Here is a 20,502-nt window from a genome sequence, read left to right as displayed (position 1 = left end):
TATCATTAGCAGCACACCAGGACTGAATTACTGACACAGTCCGGAATGACGAGGCGGAGGAAGAGGCCGAGGGTAGCCTGAAGGAGAGCTGCGTCTCATCCGCATAACAGTGAACGTTGGTGTTGAAGGCAGAGATCATGTGTTCCAGAGGGGCCATGTAGACATTGAAAATTCAGGGGGATAGACTAGATCCCTGGGGGACACCACAAGTAGAGAGAGTCATAGCGCAGAGAAAGAAACCAAGTTCTAAAAACTCAACCACTGCGCCTTCCAAGACCCCCCAAGGTACTGTGACGAGGAAGAGCATCTTCCATCGTCCGGGTTCACCCAAGGGTCCGACATTCATCTTGGATCCTGTTCTCCTGTGGTTTCCCAGGTGGTTTGGGGTGGTGGGATCTGTAGTAACAAAGACAGACAATTACTGAACATATAACGACTGGGCATTGTTTTAAAAGCTAAGTGCAACTTACCTTTTTCTTACAGGTTGCCCAGGTTGGGGGTGGTGGGATCCTCGCACAATATTACATTTTTATTCCCAAAGATAAAGCATTCTGCCAATGTTCTAAGTGTTCGCTGTATTTCTACTTTAATGTCTGAGGTTAAACAGTACCTAATGTTAATGCTTTTCAATAAATGGCAGCAGTTGGTGCCTCATAACGGAATCTAAGGGTAACTGTGTTACCACATAGAACTGTATATATTGAGTTGACTATTTGATTCGATTTCTGAGTACAAAGTGAGTTGCGTTTATTTGTATATATCCACCTGACTTTATAGCCTTAATAAGATAGCACATAACATAGTATGTGGACATTCCATTGTGGGGGGCTTGGGTGTTCACTGTACCTAAGAACTAGCCTACATCACCTCCCTTGAGTGTCGGCCTTGGTTGCTCACCACGTTTACCAATTGAGAATATTGACTGGGTAGCCTCTGTGCCTCTAACCTACCAATATAGTTGGAAGTAGTACAGACACCCCCTCCAGTCTTTACAGAGAGGATTAGGCAAGACGAGTTGTAGTGGAGAGAGTAGTACAGTGGAGAGTGGAGAGGTATAGTGGAATAGATAAGGGGAGAGTAGGTTGAGGGGAGAGTGATGAAGGGAGAGTAGAAGCAGTATGGAGGGAGGAGAGTAGTATTGGTGTGGAGGAGGGAGAGAGCATAGTAGAGGTTAAGATTCAAGGGTGGCGATAGGTAGTAGAAAGAGGAACATCAGAGGGACCGAAGAGGGAGTGTGAATGAGGGCGAAGAGATGGTGGGTGAAGTAGGAGGTAGGAGAGTGGGATGTGGAAAGGGAGACAAGGGGAAAGACCTGGTGAGAGGAATAAAAGGGTACAGAGGGAAAGGACCAAGTGAGGCGAGAGAGTGGAGTTAGCGAGAGAAAGTGTTTGTCTTTAGGCAGTGTTGCAAATCGTTAGATGTCGCCACTTCTCATGAGTCCAGGGAGGTGAGTCCACTACCCGATAGTACCCCTGGGGGTGGTACTCAGCAGCAAGATATTATGGGGAGAGACTCCCCCATCTAGGGACAAGGATGACCATCTAAGAGAAACCTGGTATGGCACCCCTCACTCAAATATCCCTGCCCCTAAAACCTGTTTCACAGACATCCATGTATCTCTGTAAAACCCAATACTTAACCTCCACCAAGGCGAGCACGGACCACCAAAAAGAAACATCCTGGACTTGTACTGGGACGAAGGAGAGCAACAATTACCCAGAAGGTATACAATGGGCAAGGACGAGGAGGAGGTGCGGAACCATACTGATTATTCCTAGAACCTCCAATGAGCTTTTTAGTGGTTCGTTAACTTCCATTGGAAAAGCACATGTAAGAAATAGAGGAAGGAGTACGGAAGAGGGAGAGCATCCCTCCTTGGAAGATCCACAAGATTCAAAGCAGGCAAGTGAGGACAAGCTGGAAAAGCGGAACCCAAGACGCTTGTTTGCTGACAGAGGCAGTCCTGGCAGCTCCACGGAAGAATGAAGGGAGGACAAATAGAGCCTTTCTTCTGGATCAAGAAGATCCACTACTTCATTAGTTTAGTTGTAAGTCTAAGGGACAGAAATACGTTTGTGACACAGGATGGCAGACTTTTGATTAACATGGAAATCCTGACTGATCTCAGTTTTTTCATTGAGGTAGGGAAACCCCTCTTAGAGATAGGAGAGGTACGTTTTATCTTTATTTCTGGTATTATAAAAGTTTATGCCAACAACCATGCCACCTGTGTGTCATACTCATCTTTCTGCACCCTTACAGCCATCACAACCAGAAAGATGGCTTCGTAGATAAATGGGGGTCATCAATCGCTAGATTCAATACTGGGGTTGAGTGAGAGGCCGACACTAGACGAGAGACGGATAACCCTTAACAAACCCCATTACTATAATGACAATACCCGTAAAACTGTCTTCGCAAGTTGGTGTGTTCTTGAGGGCATCTGTGACAGCTTGTGGTCCAAAATAAATTGCATACTAGAAATGGAACTACCCCTTCCATCGTCCACAGTGCTAAAATTCACCCCATCTCAATTTGCTCTGAAAACATTAGACACATTTCAATCAACCATTGTGTTTTTCATTGTATGATGTTGCACAGTGACCGTACATGAATTTAAAAGTAAGTAGTCAAGTGTTTGTCTGCATAAATGATAAAATACTTTATACAACTGATTCTATTTTGTTTTAACTGTTGGACTTTGAGGGCAATAACACTTTAAATACTTTAAATAAAAAACGCATTGAAGGAGTGGTTCCAAACCCGCTCCCAATGTGGCTTTCGTTTTTCATGTCGAGTGGCCAAACCTATACACTACAAATACAGTGCTCATGAAGCTTGGTGAAGCGTATATCAGCTTAAGCTCTGCGTGGTAGATCTCTATCCTGTCAGAGCATGCTTGGGCAATGGCAGTGAGTGCCTTCTCTGCAGAACAGTAGATAATGTGACTTGTTGGGTATGATGTATTCTTAAAGATGCAAGGCTTGTAGTTTGGCTGGTGCTGGATGACAGTGCCTTGCCTAAGGCAAGAGGGGTGATTTTATTTTATTAATTGGATATTTGTATGGCACCTATTCACAAGTGTATCCAGGCGCCACAAGAAAGATCAGGGGTGGGGTGTGTGAAACCTGAGGGTATTCTCCCAAGTAGACCCCAAGAATCGGTTATTTAGGTGGCCAGGAAACAGCTGGCGCTCTCAGATCCCAACCCTTGGGGTGGACGAGAAGGGGGGGGGGAACATCTGGGTAGGGGAACCCAGGGTCCTGCTCCACACTGTTTTTCCATAAAACCACTGTGACGAGGAGGAGAGAGATTGGGAGAATAAGGATTACCCATGGCCATTTACTCCTATGGACGACTGCAATATTATCCTTCTAACTAGGACAGGTAGGGCCAGGCATTCCCTTCCAACCACTCACACCTGAATCCAGTCACTACTCCCAGAAAGTATAAAAGGTAGGGCAGGAAAGCGCACTTTGAGCAAGTTGGGGATGCTGTAAGGTGCACGAAGCCAGAGGAAGACCAGAAGAGCTGCAGAGACCCTGGGAGACCAGGAGAGGCTGCACTGTGTATAGGGAGCTGTACCTCCAGAAGGTAAGTCCAGGGGCAGCCTGGCAGTACCCAAAGCAAGGCTCCTCCCCTGGGCCAGTCAGGCAAACCCAGGTCTCTGAGGTTCAGCAATAGAGACCCTGCCCTTGGTGTACAGCATCCCCATTTAGCTCCTGCAGCTTCCAATCCCAAATGCTGTTTTGAGGAGCTGAGAAGTGGGAGAAAAATCCTGACGGTGCATTCAGGGACTGGAAGTCCCACAACCCTTTTTGAAAACTGTGAGGTGTCAGACGAGACACGAGCCCGGCGGAGGGAAGTCTTCATTATGAACTTTGAGAGGCAGAGGGGTTCGAGCCCGGCAGAGGGAGACCCCAGAGAACTTTGTGATTGAACCTGGAACCATAGATAGAGTGGTCTGGCGCCACGTGGGTGCTTATTTGAAAATATCTGGCTGATGCCCCTCTCCCAAACCAGGAGAACCAATAAGTACCAAGAGGCCTTAGGGGAGGCCGGCGTGAGGTGTCAAGGTGGCCATTCGAAGGTCAAACCAAACCCCTTGTACAGTCAAGTCTTTGACACGTTGTGGAGGCAGACGTGAACCCGACTGAGGAATGCCTGTGAATTGGGTTGAAACCTAACACACCCTAGAACCTTGTGTGAATGGAACTGTGTGAAGTCTGACTGGGGGCTGAGACCTGGAAGTAGGTAAAGGGGAGAACCTAAGGGGTCTAGAATTACTTTTTGATGAAATATGACCTGTGGCAAATGTGAACCTGACGGAGGGATGGCAAGAGAAAGCTAGGGGACGAGAACCCCCGCTTTCTGATGGCATTTTTAAATGTGAACTGTGGAAAGTGTGAACCCGACTGAGGGAATTGTGGGACTGGCATTTGTGCCCGGCTGAGGGGAACACTGTGCGAACTATGATTTTGTGAATCCTGCACTTGTCATAGGTTAACAGTGACCCAGCGAGACGCGATCGCCCTTCGGAAGTCTGTTTAAATTGGCAAGTGTTCTGAGTGAGGCTGTCGATTGAGCGAATGATCTGAGCCCGGCTGAGGGGTATCCAAGGATGAACCATAATCGCCCAACGTGAAGATTAACAGAAGGAACATTTGTTTTGTTGTATTTTTGGCATATCAGACCATTTGAAGCAAGAGACTTTGCATGAGAAGAGACTTTGGCACAGAAGGCCCCGATATAGAAAAAAGGAACTGTAATCTTGTGCAAGAGAAGCCCATGAGAGTGCTCTGCTCACGAGTCCCACCTTGTCCCGTGCTAAAAATGTGGGGAATAGATACCCCGAAAATAACATCCTGACTTATCATTTTGTGAACACTTCTTTCATTTCTTGTGAACATTATCCCACACTATTTTCTAACATAGCGGTAACGATTGGCAATAGGTTCCTTTAGTATAGCCCCTTTTTATTTGACTAGACTCCACTAGGACTGTATTATGATTTGATAGTCGTAGCTTGCTCCCATCTTAGATTTAGGTTTAGATTAGGCGTTTATCTCACCTACTTTACTGTTTAATAAACACACTTGAACTGTGATCACTTGTCTGTCTTACTTTGATACCATGCCTTCCTTACAGGGGGTACAATGGAATCGCAAAAGAAGAAAAAAGTTTATATTGGCCTTGTGACAATCCTACCGTGCAAGTGTATGACAGGGTGGTAAGTAAGGGGGTAGAGGGAGAGGTTCAGGAGTGGGGTGCCCTGAGGGTGGGGGCAGGAGAGTGCTAGGCGGGCCAAGGCGGCAAGTGCAAGGAAGAGGGGGAAGGGAGGATGTGTGCAAGTGGACGGAGGACCAGGTTGAGGTACTCTGGGTATGGGAGCCCAAAGGCAAGTGCTGGGGGGACTGGTACGGGGTGGTCTTGCCCCTGTATGACTCTGAAGGGACCAAGCCCCAGTCGTGGCGGCAGAGGGAGAGTTAGCACAGGAGGGGGAGAGGGAAGGAAGAAGAGAAAAGGAAAATCTTGAGAAGTTTCCGGAATTTAAGAAGATCAGGCTCAAGTCTGAGGGGGGCAGGGAGACTGTTCCATAGAGAGGAACCAACTGAGGAGAGGGATATACCTCCCACTCTCTGCTTGGACGCACGTTTAGGCCTGCAGAGAGTTGGAGCCAGAGGACTGACGGACTCTGGCTATGAGGTATTTAGGGAGGGAAAGCTGGATGTAGGGAGGTCCCAGGTCCCAGACAGCCTAGTGGATAATGCAAAGGGTCTTGAATATGATCCTTGCGGTCACCGGGAGCCAGTGGAGAGATTTTAGGGCTGGAGAGATGCGGTCCCTGGGCTTGAGGCCAAGGATAGGTCTTGCAGTCCTAATCTGTATTAGTTGAAGGGGACGAAGGGAGGAAAGAGGAAGATTGAGGAATAGGCTGTTGCAGTAGTCTAATCTAGAGAGAACCAGGACTCTGGAGTCTTTGAGCTTCTAGGGGAATGTGAGGAATGGTAGAATACCCCTGAGGAGGTGCATTCTTGCAAGGTCTGTGATGTGTGGAGAGAAAGAGAGAGAGGAGTCAAAGATGATCTCAAGTTTTATTGCCTCACGAGTGGGTGAGGGGACCCAAAGAGTCCGGCCAGAGAGTGGGGAGGAAACAAGTAGCAGGCGTCCCGATGAGAAGGATCTCCGTCTTGCTGGCATTAAGGTAGAGACCATTGGCAGAGCACCATGCCTGAATTGCAGTCAGGCAGTCGGGTATGAGGAAGAAGACAGAGGGGGTATAGGATGGCAACTTGAAAGAGAGCTGTGTGTTGTCTGCATAACACTGGAAATGAGGGGAGAAGGTAGAGATCAGGTGGCCAGAGGGGCCGGGTAGATGTTGGTGGTAGGATAGAGCCGTGAGGGACGACACCTAGAGAGTGAGGTGGGTGAGAGAAAATGGCCCATTTGCATTTGGGATGGTCTGTTTCAAAGGAAGGAGGTAAGCCACGCCCTGACAGTGATACCTAGGGCATAATGAAGACGGTTTGAGGATGGAGTGGTTGACTGTGTCGAAGGCAGAAGAAAGATCGAGGAGGATCAAAACAGAGGGAGTATTTGACTCAAGATTACAGAGTGACCATGGGTGTTCAGGAGAGCAGTTTCTGTGTCTCTGTATTCCCTGAAAACCGGACTGGTGGCCGTGGAGGCAGCCGGCACTTTGGTGTGGAGGGTCAGTTGGGGGATGGCCAGCTTCTCCATGAGTTTTCCCAAAAAAGGCCTGATAGAGATAGGGCGATAGTTGGCCGGGCAAGGGTGTGTGATGCGGGCAGAGGGAAGGATAGTGATGGAAAGAGTGTCACAGAGGTTGCGATAGGGAACAGTAGGCACATCTGGAGAGTCGATATGGATGTTAAGGTGCCCAAAAGAAGATATGTTTGAGGGAGGAGGCAAGAAGAGATGACAGGTCTGCCCATTCTGAGAGAAGAGGGTGGTCGGTCCCTGGGATTGGACAGGATCTTGTAGCCCTTCGAGAGAAGTGTCAAAAGCAGTGACAGAGCTGGCCTTGAACCACATCTCAGTGAGAGCAAGGACGTCAAAGTCAAGGTCTTCAAGGAGGTGACAGATGTCGGAGGGTAGAGGCAATGGATGAAAATTGGTGGTGTCGAGAAAATAGACATGGGATTCCAGTTTGGGTGAAGTTGGTTCATCAAATCTTTAAAAGTAGCCCTGCAGGACGAACACAGACAAGAAGAACATACAGTTCCCCATTGCAATCCCAAACCGTCCTTCCCCGCCCTATTACTTCACATCTCTTTATGCCTTTTCCGGTACATTGGTCTCAATGGAAGCAATGGAAAATGTATTGCCCTCATAAAGGAGAGTTTGTCTTCCCCAGCTAACACAATGGCTGGTTCTGAAGGTTTATATGCATACAGTCCATTTAGAGTCTACATAAGCTTGCCAAAACATCTGTGCAAAAATCATAGTGTTGTAAACGCTGTCTGATTTTTATTTTAAGTGTACTTGAATATATTTTTGACACTTAAAGCATGTATTGCATTGTAGTAGTCATTCATATAGCGCATTTTACTATTTGAATGGCCTCAGTGTGCTTTGTGGTAGGAAAGCCCTTGGGGACCGAAGTCTTAGTCCTGGTATGGGAAAGTTCTTAGAGGAGGCTTAAGATGTGTGTGCACATTTGGCCAAGATTAGGACTTAGAAGGGCTGGCTACGCTCCATTAAGCAACCCAAGAGATCAGGCATGTGGATGGGTGCTGAGGAAGGTCACGGCAGAGCGCTAGTACAGGAAAGGCGATATGTACCCAGACAAACCAAAATTTGTCATAGGCTGTTGCTGTAGTATATTCTCTTACAACACTAGGAGAGATAGAGGGGTAAGAAGCACCAGCCTACCCTCTACATAAAGGGATTAACCCTTGAAAAAGTTACAACCAAGCTGGCGCTATTCATCACTGCTTTCTCTGGGTGGGTTCTAATCTCGTACCATAATCATTTTTAGGCAAGAGAAAAGAAATGACTAATTAGACAAGAAATTAGTAGAAAAATAAACATATTTTATTATTCACTTTACACGTAAATATTAAAAATGCACTTTTAGTGTATGATTAAAGTGCTGATAAAAGCTCCTGTTTAAGAAGTCTAAATATCACGTTTGACAGTGGTAAATGCACAAGCTTAGACCCTTACCATCGGTACTTCGTTTGGTTTCGAGTTTTAACCACTTTTAAAGTGTATTGTGTCGTGTTACTTACCTCATTTTACACACCTCACTCAATTCTATTTCCATTCATTCTAACCTTCAGTCACTATCACCATCTCATTCAACACACACACAAAACTGGTGCCCGACCTGTTTCTTTCCGTTTCAATGTTAATGTTATTAATACTCGGAAATTCTTCAGGGGCTATTTAGTAAAGCGCTAATGAAATATGCATAGCAAACATGTCAACGTCATAGCCTAAAAACAGACCATGATCACTGTAAACAAGTCATGTCAACAATTAGTTGAAGTTCAAGTGGTAGCCTCTTCTTAAGGGTTTGTAGTTCCCTTGCCATCCGTTTATCTTGAACGGAATCTCCACCCTTTCATAAGCTGTCAATCTGCTGCTGTTGATGATGTGGTCATGTGATGAAGAGCTCTCACTGTACCCATGGGGCAAATTCTATTTGTGGGATCTTTAGAGCGTCGTCTGACTTCGCTCGTCTCTTACTGGGCGTGCTGTGTGGTATTAAATCCACCTGACTCCATCTTAAATCATTCAACTGGTAATCCTTTTGGGTATGTTGTTTAAGTGCCCTCGGTTCTTCAGCCCAACGCGGTTTGGTATATTGATGGGTTGTCAAACGCCAATTCCCATCTATGCCCGTTATGCATTAAAAAACCGTTCTTGCTCCCGGCGGGTTTACTTTAATCGCTGTGGTCGAGTCTCAATGGGCTCCAGATTCGGCATCCATGCGTGGCTGACTCGTCCGTGTTCTCTCGTCAGTCCATCACTTCCGGATTGGCTGTATTATATTGCAGAGGTGTTGCAGCAAGTCTGGTTTTTCAGTGCAAATTGGCTATGTGACCATCTAAACAGAATTTGTCATAGTCGTAGCTGCATTCTAAAGTTCATGAATGGATAGCTGTGCCTGCGGCAGATGCCCACAGAAGTGGAGCTCAGATAGAGCTCATCTTTGATGTCACTGTGTGATTCGATTGTCTGTGGGGAAGAAGCAGCCAGCTAATTGTGTAGACTTTTCTAGGCACTATGGACATGCTACCCAGTGCAACAGACTGGCTGTCCTCGAACATCTTCTATGTGGGACAGACAGGCTACCATAGAAATTAGGATAACTGGATTCTCAAAGTGCAATAGACAGGTTATCTTTATAGTTTTACTACATATTTTCCAAGTTCAATAAACGCTAATTAAAGGAGTCTACTAACGTGATATCAAGGATACCTGCATAAAACCAATTTGCGCTACAATGGCTAGCGTAAGGAGTTACGTTAACATATATCTTCGAGTGGCATGGGGGGGGGCTATTGTAAGCGTATAAGTGGGCTAATATCAAGGAACTAGCATGTCCAGAACCAAGGCGCCAGAGCAGTGACAAGCTATCCTGACTGATATTTAAGCACAGAAGGGGCAATCCTAATACATCTCCTTGGTGCAATTGACAGTCTGTCCTCAAAGGAGTTCAGGCGCGTTCGGCCAGTTCTCCCTTTGATCTTCAGAGTGCTGGGGGTATTATCATAAAACCTCTGCATAAATGGACCGACTAGCGAGAGAATGCTGCACCATTCCTACCCCCCTAAAATCCAAAGACTGCATCACATTTCGTACCCTCAAAGATCCATCAAAGTGCGTCACATTTCCTACACCCAAAAATCCATGTATGTATGTCACATTTTAAACCCCCAAAATCCATCTGTGCATCACATTTCCTGCCCCAAAATCCATCTGTGCCTCACATTTCCTACCCCAAAAAATCCATGTAACTGCGTCACATTTACTATGCCCAAAATCCATCTTAGTGCGTCACATTTCCTACCCACAAAATCCATCTAAGTGCAGCACATTTTCTGCTCCCAAACATCCATCTCAGTGTGATATGTTTCCCTCCCCCAACAACCAGTTAGGTGCAGCACATTTCTTGACCCCATACATCTCAAGGAGCAGAGTCCAACACAATACAGATGTTACAAAATGCCTATCTCGGTGCACAGCAGGGAACATATGGCTAGACTCTATAATTAGACCAAATGCAGAACAAGGCTAACTTGCACAAATAGGCTAAGTGCCAGCAAGAGTTCAACCATGCAGGCCAGGAGTAGAAAATAGCCAGTTTACACGATTAGGCTAAATGCAGGTATGTATATGATAGTAGGTAATAAGAATGGTAGAGTTTTACTGGAGTACATTAATGGCTGTGCTCCCCACCCACACCACACTTGCCTTTTCTGTCACTGTAGATTGTCTGCATCAGACGTCCAGAGACGAACACGGGCAAGCACGGAGTGAAGCTGCCTAGTAGGGGAGCTGCCCTTTGTCTCTAAAAACTTATGCTGGCGCAGCAGATTAAAATGCTAATATTGAGGCCTAGATTTCTCAAATTAGCACACACTTTACAATTGCATTAGGTTCACTTACAATTACATTTCAACATTTTTCCTAACAGTAGCCAGGCATGTTATCTCTCCATCTTCAAGAATTATTTCATACAATTCTTAGTGCTGGCTTTGATCCTCCTGTAAGCTTTGAGTTGACAAAGAGCACAATCCTGTTCCTCACTTTAAGATTCAGCGATGCCTTATTGTCTGATCCACCTGAGAACTTTATTTTATACCATTACTAAATCTTTATGAAAATGACCAAATAGTTAACAGAATGCAGGCCTTGTGACTAGGAGAGTGTTTGTAGTTGCTAACACTGATTCCCCCTCCTACCCTACCACCACCGGTATTGGCTCTCAGAGTAATTGGGCAACATGGCAACTGTTTTCTTCCTTGAAACCATAGGGTGAGGGATCTGTGCAACCAGCACATGCGGTAGAAAGGAGGGTTGCGATTATAGGGGTCCCAGTGTCCCGTACACATGGAGTGATCTTGTGGGGGTAGCCGCGATGTCATGGCAAGAGTTTTTATGGTGTTTCCAACACTCATTTCATGTTGTTAGGGTGTCTAAGAGAGAAGTTTGGGTGTTGTGATGGCTAAAGGTCTGAGGAAGACAGTCTAAGGTGTGTTGACAGTGATCTTAAAGGATGCTGGCATGAAAGGCATGGATGGCTGGTGTGTAGAGGTAATGAGTTCTACGATTTAGATAACTGGAAACGTGGATAACAAAATGATGACCCTCCTGTGTTTCTCCCTGCTTCTTGATCTGTTCATCAAACTCCCTATGCTCTTTTCGTACAGTCTCTATTGATGGGTTTGCATTGTTGCTGAGGAGGTGCAAGCGCTACTTCTGGCTGCACAATTAATTGAACATCCTTTGTAAACAGGGGGGGGAGACAGCCCTGCAGATGCTAAGCTCTTTAGTTTTCACCTAAAAAACCTTGTTCCTAACTCAAAGTAAACTCCAACTTGATTTTTGCAGCCTCCGGCACTTCTGCTTCATCACAAGATCGAAAAAGGTTCTTCTATCATTTGCTAGTTCTCCCCCACATTGGTGTAATTTGCTGGCTTATTGTTCAATATCTCCTCCTCACAAAGATTGTAGATAGGCTGTACTGGTCCCTACTCCTTGACTCGCTCAATGGTGCTGTCGAATGACCAGGATTCCACCAAGATTAGGTTGAGCACTGGTAGGGGTAGTTGAGGTGTTGGCACACAAAAAAATCAAGCATACAGCATATTATTGTCCTGGGTCTGGTATGACATTGTGGAGATGTACAATTGGATGTGGCTAACAGATTGCTGGGAGAAGGTTATTGAGACAAATCCTGAGAAACCCTTGTAAACGGGAGGAACACAACATACAGTACTGTACTTCCCATATGAAACCCTTCAAAGACTAATAGAAAATGTACTTGTATGCCATATGGAAAGGGAGACACCGTAAAGTACATTAATTTGCCTCCTGCAATGAAAAGGACTTTGTTCTTCTTTGGCGACATTGGCAATAACTTGACCTTTGGTGGACACAGCCTCCTTCTGAGGTGTTCTCCTTTTCATGGTAAAAACCTCATATGCCATGCTGGTCTATCAATGAACTTGGCCTGTCTGCATGGTATAGTCCACACAGTGTAGAACCTCTTTATTTCCATTTGGGGATATGTGCTGTTAACGAATGGAGTCTTGGTCACAACTATTTGGGATGTTTTGTATCTCCAAGTACCTTGATAAAATGAATACTGTAGCTCTGGCATGTTCCTCTCGTGTAAACGATTGGAGGGGAACTTAAAAAAGTGAGCAGTGATCTTTCCCTCCCCTGCCTCCCATCCAGTGTTGGATGCGGGATGTGAGGTTCATTGAGAAGAACAGATTATGACCGGAGAGTCAAATCTGCACACATTGAAGAATTATTGCAGAGATTGGGTGATCATTTATAGAAGTTCCCGACACAAGCAAAGGAATTGCCTGCACTTCAACTTGGCTGGAAAACTCCATGCTCCTTTATTGGGGCATTTTGAGTACAGATATGGAAAGCGATGAATTCAAATCCCTTCCCAAACACATTACCATGGTGCTTTACACCAGCAGTGAAACAAAACCTATCGGAAGAACTTCATTTTAACCGTTTTTTCAGAGTTGTTGTGCCGGATTTGGAGTGCACCCATCTGTCGCTGCATTAAGTAGGAATAAGATTTTTAAATACAGGCAGTTTGTTGTCCGTATATAACAGTACCGTGATGCAGGTGACTGTATATGTAATCTGTATCATTTCCACACAGGTTTTGCCTATTCACGCTATGGGATTAGGCGTTGAACTTGACTCGTATGATGGCCACCATTACATATCTTCAATTGCCACAGATGGTCCTGTTGCGAAATGTGGACTTCTACAGCCAGAAGATGAAATTCTAGAGGTAAGATGCCCTGAACCAATAGCATTTCTATGATGTATTTATTTTTGTATTATAAGTGGTGATAAGCCCACGTCATATTAAAAAGTAAATAATTATATAAATAACAATGTGATGAGTGAGTGGAGAATGTATGGAAACACATTTGTAGATATAATACTAACTAGTTACTTGCAATAACAAATCGAATTACGTTTTCTGAAATTAGGGACATTTAACAATGCAAAGTATTAAATGCACTACATTAATTTTGCAACATATTTCTTTCTGATAAACCAAGTGGATCTACATGGTGCTTTATAAAACAAATGTGTAATAACAAGTTGAAATGCACCCCCCATTTGGAGCTCAGAAATATGTTCTGCTTACTTCGAAGTATTTATTCTGCAGAAACATTCAGTAAGATGCATCTCATAGTTGTAGAACTCACTGTTTGCCACTAGAATGTTTCACATTTAGTGCACATTGTTGTTAGGGACAGTTTTTCTAAAGTCCAGCTAAGAGCTTCATAAAACCATATCTGAGTCAGTACAAAACTCCACTCTTGGTACAAGACTGTACCACCTGAGAACATTTGGTAGTGTAGACAGAGAAGCCAGGCCTTTCTCAGGGAGAGAGGGCTGTAGATCAGTACAAAGAAATGATAGCATACATATGGTCTAAGGAAACACTGAAACACACCATCTATTGTAAAAATAAGAGGTTTATTTAAATGCAAGTAGGCTAACATAAATCTTGGGGAAGTACTAGAACATATCATATAAACACAATTATTAAAACCAACTCAATACTTAAGGTTTACAAACCAAAGTATAACCTTATTTAGATTACAATAAGCAGTCAGGGGGAGTCAAACCTATAACACATTCCGAATGGCATCAAGCTGTTATTGGGGAGTAAAACCATAGTTAGTTACTTTTACATTACAATAAGTAATTCAAGGGTAGTAGGACCTATTGGCCCCAATATCCAGTGTTATTCAGTTATAGATGCACTTAATTGGACCAACACTGTTACAAGTCTATCTTGCAACATGTACAACTTTCTTCTGTCAAGAATGGATACAGTTACACACCAATGTTACTTTTTAGAACACTGTTCAGAGGGAGTAACTTAAATTGTATACTTTGTAGTGGGGCCTTAAGCTACTCATGGACAAGTAAGAACCTAGTGTAACAATTTTAGAAGTGCCCGGGAGCAATTCAGGGAAAGCACAACCCACCAGGTGAGTAATTTACCATGTACTCTTCTAACCACACACAGAGTGAATTCAGTCAGGAAAGTAAGAGTACTTATTTGAATTAACGCAGCAACCTTACAGTTTAAGAAGAGCCACAGCTATTCAAGGTCAGTAAGTAACCTAGTATACTTTTTTCAAAAGTGTATTATACAGTTCTAAGATAAGTAGGCACTTTATGACTATTTTAGAAGTGCTGTAAAGCAGTTCAGGGACAGCGTAACCCAATTATACACTTTAAGAAAGACTCAATGTATTTCAAGGTAAGTAAGGAACCCCATATAGTTTTCAGAGGGCCTACAAACAACTCAAAGAGAAGTATTAACTCCAAGACTGTTTTAAAAATGCACTAAAGCAGATCAGGGAAAGCAAAACCACATAACACACATTTAGAAAAGCACACAGCTAATCAAGGTGGTTAAATCCTATATGAAAGCTTTCTTGCTCATTCACTTTAGAAATGCTAAAACACTACCAACTTGATTACTTTTTAGAAGTGTGAACTACTATTCAAATGTAGTAAAATAACTTCTATTCTTTTTAAAGCACCAACAAGCAACTTGAATGATAAGTATACATGTTTACACTTTGTAACGTATTCTGTTCCAGAGATACAGTTACCACACTAACTCATTTACAAGTACATACTTTTACACTTTCTATAATTTCCAGACAGAAGCCTTATCAAGGTCCTTCCCTAGTCTATAGCATGAGTTTTCTCAAAGGCAGAAGAGGGACCCTAGTGGTCAGGTTGTTTTACTACTGTTCGAATTACAATTGACCTTTTCACAATTGACCGAATTGTGAAGGTCAATTGTAACATATATGTGGGGGGAAACCCCCCCCCACCCAACGCCAAATCCCCAAAACCCCTATATATATATATATATATATATATATATATATATATATATATATATATATATATATATATATAGTGAAAAGGTCAATTGTGACCCTTTAAATTTGGTCAATTGTTCATTCGAACAATTGTAAACTAACAATTTGCGTAATACCAGTGGTCAAGGAGCCAGCTGTAGGCAGATCAGGATAAGGTTCAGGTGCAGGAACGTCAGAGTTCCAGAGGATATCTTCAACAAGTAAGTATTAGCTTCAGCGTTAGTAAAAGATGTTCAGGGAAGGTTCCCTATATGCGTTCCAGAAGCCAACATTAGGCCTGGGCGAAGGGTATGGGCAAACTCACAAAGTGGTCCATCGACGATATCTGTATACAGACACAAAAGGAGGTGGTATTTTTGGGCTTTAATATCGGTAAATACTCAGATGAAACAAATTCATGTCAAGTTTAGTACATTTACCTTCAAACCAGTGTTGCATTTCTATTGGGCAAGGTTATCCCAAAGCTTATGTATGGTATGGACATCAACTCAACAGCGTATAACGACGTCCAGTGGAAGAGACTGGAGGGCATACTATGGAACAGGGTGCTGGGCCTGCTTCCCGGTCTACCCATGGTGTCATTATGCTTCGAGTTGGGTATTTTGTCGCTCAGACACTGGCTCGAGTGGCGAGTTCTGTCGACAGCGGGAAATATATTGTCACCTAAACAAAATACTCTGTTGTAAACCTGCATAATTGTATTATGGGAAATATGTCTTCATTTCTAAATGCCATAATGCTGTACTCGCAAAATCTGTTTGTTGAGATAAGTAAAGATCGTAAGGAATTAGTGGAACATCCTCTTGCTGTAAAGAAAGAGCTTAAACAAAGGGACTGGATTAAAACCATCACTCAAACAAGAGGATATAGGCTCCACTCGACTTTTCAGTCAACTGCTTCAATCTCCTTCGTTGGTCCAAAAGACAACAATTTCTACGCTTTCGCCACAACCTATTACTTACAGGACAACTTCAATATGCTTGTTCCAAACAAGAAGATAATGTCTAACAACTGTACACATTGTAAGGCCCCAGGAACTGTGGAAACATTGAAACATCTAGCAGTGAAAGGAACCCAACTGTCTGGATTAAGATTAAAGCATCTGGGCCGTGTCTTCATTAATCACTTTGAATATGAAACTTTAGACTACCTTTGGTTTGGGATATCGGCAGGAACTGAAGTGTTTCCAGCCTCTGCGGTCGTGCATATGTTTGGGGATCTTGGCTTGTTGAAATGATTGCTCTTTCTCTGCTCTTTTGTAATCTTTATTTCCGTTTTAAAAGTATGCATGTAATTCTTTTTCTTTCTTTTTTAACCAAAATGTGTTTTAAATTGATTTTGTAATGTGTGAAAAAGATCATTATTTTTCAAAGCACTGTAAAAATAATAAACTACTAAACGCAGTAATCCCCCACTTAGCCTCACAGGACTCACACAAGACGTAAGGTAAGCATTAGCGAAGCCAACTCAGTACCTTCGCAGAAAAGACGAGCTTCTGGGTGGATGCCTTCAGGATGCAGCAGCACAGGATCTCGTCCTTGAGTTTTTGGTCTGGAGACTGAAGAAATGAACACTGAAGTAAAACTGGCAGCAGTCCTCAGGGGAGGCTTCCTACAAAGGATTCTTTGCAGCTTCTTGCGGTTCTGTGTATTTGCCATCCTTTTACAGGTACCTGATGAAGAACGAATATTGCTGGTCAGTTTCTCTTCACTCTCTAGTTCCAGCAGTCTGGTGAGGGGACTTAAGGGATTTGTGAGAAACCAGAGGGTGTCTCACTTGCTAGTCCCCAGGAATATCTCTCTCAGGTGACCAGGGCACGGCGATTGCCTTTGGATCCAGACCCTGGGGGTGGAACAGTGCAGGAGTATCACCTGGGTCAAGGGTCTTCGCGGAGTGAGGGTGAGATAGCCAATGGTGAGACGCAGCATTTCCCTTTTTTTTGTTCATCTACCCCATCTATTTTGTAGGATTTTCCGAAGTCCCAACTCCCCCACACCTCTTTTTACATACACCGGTCTGAGGAAGAGGGTGACTAAGAGTAACTAGACTAACTCCTGAAAGACTGGTGTGTGTTAAAGCGAATGAAGTAGCAACATTATATCACATGTGAAGGCTATTCGCGTGTAGATGAGACGCGAAGAAAGGCAGACCTGTGAATGAACTTCGAAGTAAAAGGCGGCTGTAAGATCAACGATACTAAGTAATGGAGTGGTCCGGCGAAACAAACTAGCCCATTCGAAAGTCTCTGTGAAAGGTACATTGTGTGAGGCTATAAAGCAAATGTGAACTTTGAGTTGAAGTGGTCCTGCAGTGGTCTGTAAGAACCACACACGAAAGTCTTCGACATCCGAAAAGGTCCGAGCCCGACAGAGGGAGACCTGAAGTACAGTAAGCTTGAGGAAGGGAGCCCCCAGGCAAGTTTGTGTTGAACTGTGACGTGAGAGGTCTGAGCATGACAGAGGGGGGACCTATGTGAACTGTCTGTTCTAAGGTCTGAGCCCGGCAGAGGAGAACATTTGTGAACCAGGTCATTATCTTAACCCCTGGAGCCATATTCACGTATTGTCCCCACCTCCCTTGTCCCATAGGACTTCCTCCCCATTCCTATCTGCCACATTTGTTCATGTTTCCCTTTCCCATACCCCCTTTGGAAGAAAACAGAGTATCCACCCTTTCCAGTGCACATTCCCATATCTGTCAATGTAATTGTTTTATTAATTGTAATGGGCCGCTATCTTGTAACCCTCAAGCAAGCCTGCATACGTATTCTTCTCAGCGCCTCTATGCCCACGGGTTGCAGCGCGCTATACAAATACTGAAATAAAATAAATAAACCTTTGTGGAACAACGTGTTCATTCCTAACATAAACATCAATGGCCCAACAGCTTCATGAATGTTAAGGCCCTACCGCTTCTCACGTTCCCGCTTCCTAGACTAGCAACTTGCAGAGGCGAGTGCCAAATAACCAGCGCTCCTAGCAAAAAGAAATGTTTATGTGGGTGTGGACGTCACTGGCTGTTCGGAGCATTCGATACACTCCTCCAGCCTCTGCCTTCAGGAAGACTTCCTGCTCCTACACACACGCATCTGTATCCCAGTTCCTGCATCTTTACCAGAATATTGCAACTTTTCAACGGGCTTCCCTCTCCGGAATGGATGCTATTCCTTTGCTGTTCATCCATTCCGGCGCCTCTGCCATAGATTCAAAATGCACCACTCTTTTTAAAAAAAAGAATTTAAATATATTTTTATTGTGATTTACAGATTCATCAGCCGAAAGACCTCCGGCGGTTAACAATTTCAATGTTAGCAATCACAGAAATACATTTTGAAATAAGAGTGTCAAGTAGAAAGGAGAAGAACAGCCCCCCTCCACTTAGAGACCAAAAGTAGAGAGCGGGAGGGAGTTTGGAGAAACCAAGATAGGAGAAGGAAATGGGAAAGACAGAACCCTATTTCCCCTGTCTCCTCTCCCTCCGGGTCTGACCACCAAAAGCTAGCTTGTTACATATGGGATGCAGTGGTATATAACGTGTGCCAGAGACTTGGGGGTTAGCAGAATAATTAGTTTTCAACTGTTCGGATGTGGGGTTGTAGTGGGGTGGGCCCATGTTCTACCACTGGGGTGCCAGGCAAGTACTCTCTGCAATTTTCTGCGTTTCCCCGGAGATGCTGAAAAATGGAAGCCATTGCTGGTCAATGTGGGTATTTGTCTCCGTTAAAAGTGCAGTTAGGCTTTCCATGTCGTACATTGCTTTTTCTTTCCTGAGCCATTCCTCTTTTGTGGGTGGCAAAGAAGCTTTCCATTTAATTGTGACACAGGCACGTACTTCCATTAGCAAATTTCTGGGCATGTGGGGGAGGAGAAGATATCGGTCCTCAATCAGCTCCACTCCAAAATGCACCTGGAGAGGGTAAAGCTCTCTTTAGACGATACCCAGCTCATTTTCAGGCTACCCTCGGCCTCCTCCTCTCCTTCCCTCATCTCCGACTGTCTGTCTGCTATCCAGGAATGGTGTGCCGCCAATGACCTCTGCCTCAACGCCAGTAAGACTGAGATTCTACTCATCGGCACACCCACTCCCTCCTTCCCTGCAGCTCTCTGGCCGGCCTCCCTTGGCCCCCTTCCTGCCCCTACCTGCAAGGCTAAAAACCTCGGGGTCATCTTCGACTCCACACTCTCCTTCTCTCCTCATATATCTGACGTCTCTAAGAAGTCACACTACCAGCTGCACCTCCTCAGAGGTATTCTTCCCTTCCTCTCCTTCCCCCAGAAGCTCACTGTCTCCCGAGCCCTGGTTCTCTCAAGGCTGGACTACTGTAACAGCCTCTATCTTAATCTGCCTGCCTCCACTCTCCGCCCTCTGCAACTTATCCAGAACAGAACTGCGAGACTTGTCCTTGGCCTCAAGCCCAGGGACCGTATCTCTCCAGGACTGAAATCCCTTCACTGGCTCCCAGTGGCTGCGAGGATTAAGTTCAAAACCCTCTGCATTGTCCACAAGGCCTTCTGGGGCCTGGGACCTAAATACCTTCAACTCTCTCTTCCTAAATATCTTCCTTCACGAGCCCTTCGCTCATCCGTCTCCAACTCCCTCATGGTCAGCCGCTTCTCGAAGCAACGAGCTGGGGGTAGATCTCTCTCCGCAGCAGGGGCCTCCCTCTGGAACAGCCTTCCTGTCTCCCTGAAACTTGAGGAGAACCATCTCCGGTTCCGGAAGCACCTCAAAACCTTCCTCTTCGCTTCTGCCTTCTCTCTCCCTCTCCCCTGCTAAACCTGCTTAACTCCCCACTGAATTCAGCACTAAACCTGCATCTGGGCCACTCTCGGCAACCTCGGTCCAGGGCCCAGCCACTCTCCACTTGCACTGCCTCCCTGGCTCCCCCTGCACTGTGGGACTGTCACCGTACCCTACAGCCCCCTTCCCAGCACTTGCTCTGCACTTACCTCGCACTTGCCACCAGCTGGCCCTTTTTATTTATTATTTATTAATTATTATTTTTTACGCTACTTACCTTGTACTGCACTTCCCCCCCCCACCTCCCCCTGCACTTCCTCCTTTTCCCCTTACCTCTGCACTTGCGCGATCTGAATGACACCTGGCCTAGTAGGATCGTTTGTCTGTCTTCCCCTTGTTTCCCTCCCTGCCTCGTCGCGCCTTGAAACACTTGTGTATAGGCGCGTTACAAATACCATATCATATCATATATCTTTGAATGCCCTCAATATCGTGGATCCACCCCAGAATCTCCTTTCAGTATCGCTGTATTTGTGTGCATCCCCACCATTGGTGCCAGTATGTGCACACTTGCCCACACCCTCTCCAGCAGTAGGGGGAGATACCCTCG

At 44.8% G+C, this 20,502-nt stretch overlaps 1 protein-coding gene across 6 annotated transcripts in view; it reads left to right on the top strand.

Moving 5' to 3' along the window:
* PATJ (PATJ crumbs cell polarity complex component) overlaps positions 1 to 20,502 on the top strand; it is a 3,332,662-nt gene that overhangs the window by 773,487 nt on the left and 2,538,673 nt on the right. For all 6 annotated transcript variants that reach the window (XM_069642041.1, XM_069642043.1, XM_069642045.1 and 3 more), the window contains one exon: positions 12,884 to 13,018. In XM_069642041.1, the coding sequence (XP_069498142.1) occupies positions 12,884 to 13,018 (135 nt within the window). The remainder of the gene's footprint in view (positions 1 to 12,883; positions 13,019 to 20,502) is intronic.

This window comes from Ambystoma mexicanum, chromosome 1q, assembly GCF_040938575.1.
Source record: "Ambystoma mexicanum isolate Mex_15411 chromosome 1q, UKY_AmexF1_1, whole genome shotgun sequence".
Classification (NCBI taxonomy): domain Eukaryota; kingdom Metazoa; phylum Chordata; class Amphibia; order Caudata; family Ambystomatidae; genus Ambystoma; species Ambystoma mexicanum.
Note: the sequence above shows the minus strand (reverse complement) of the source record. Positions and strands in the feature narration are given on the sequence as shown.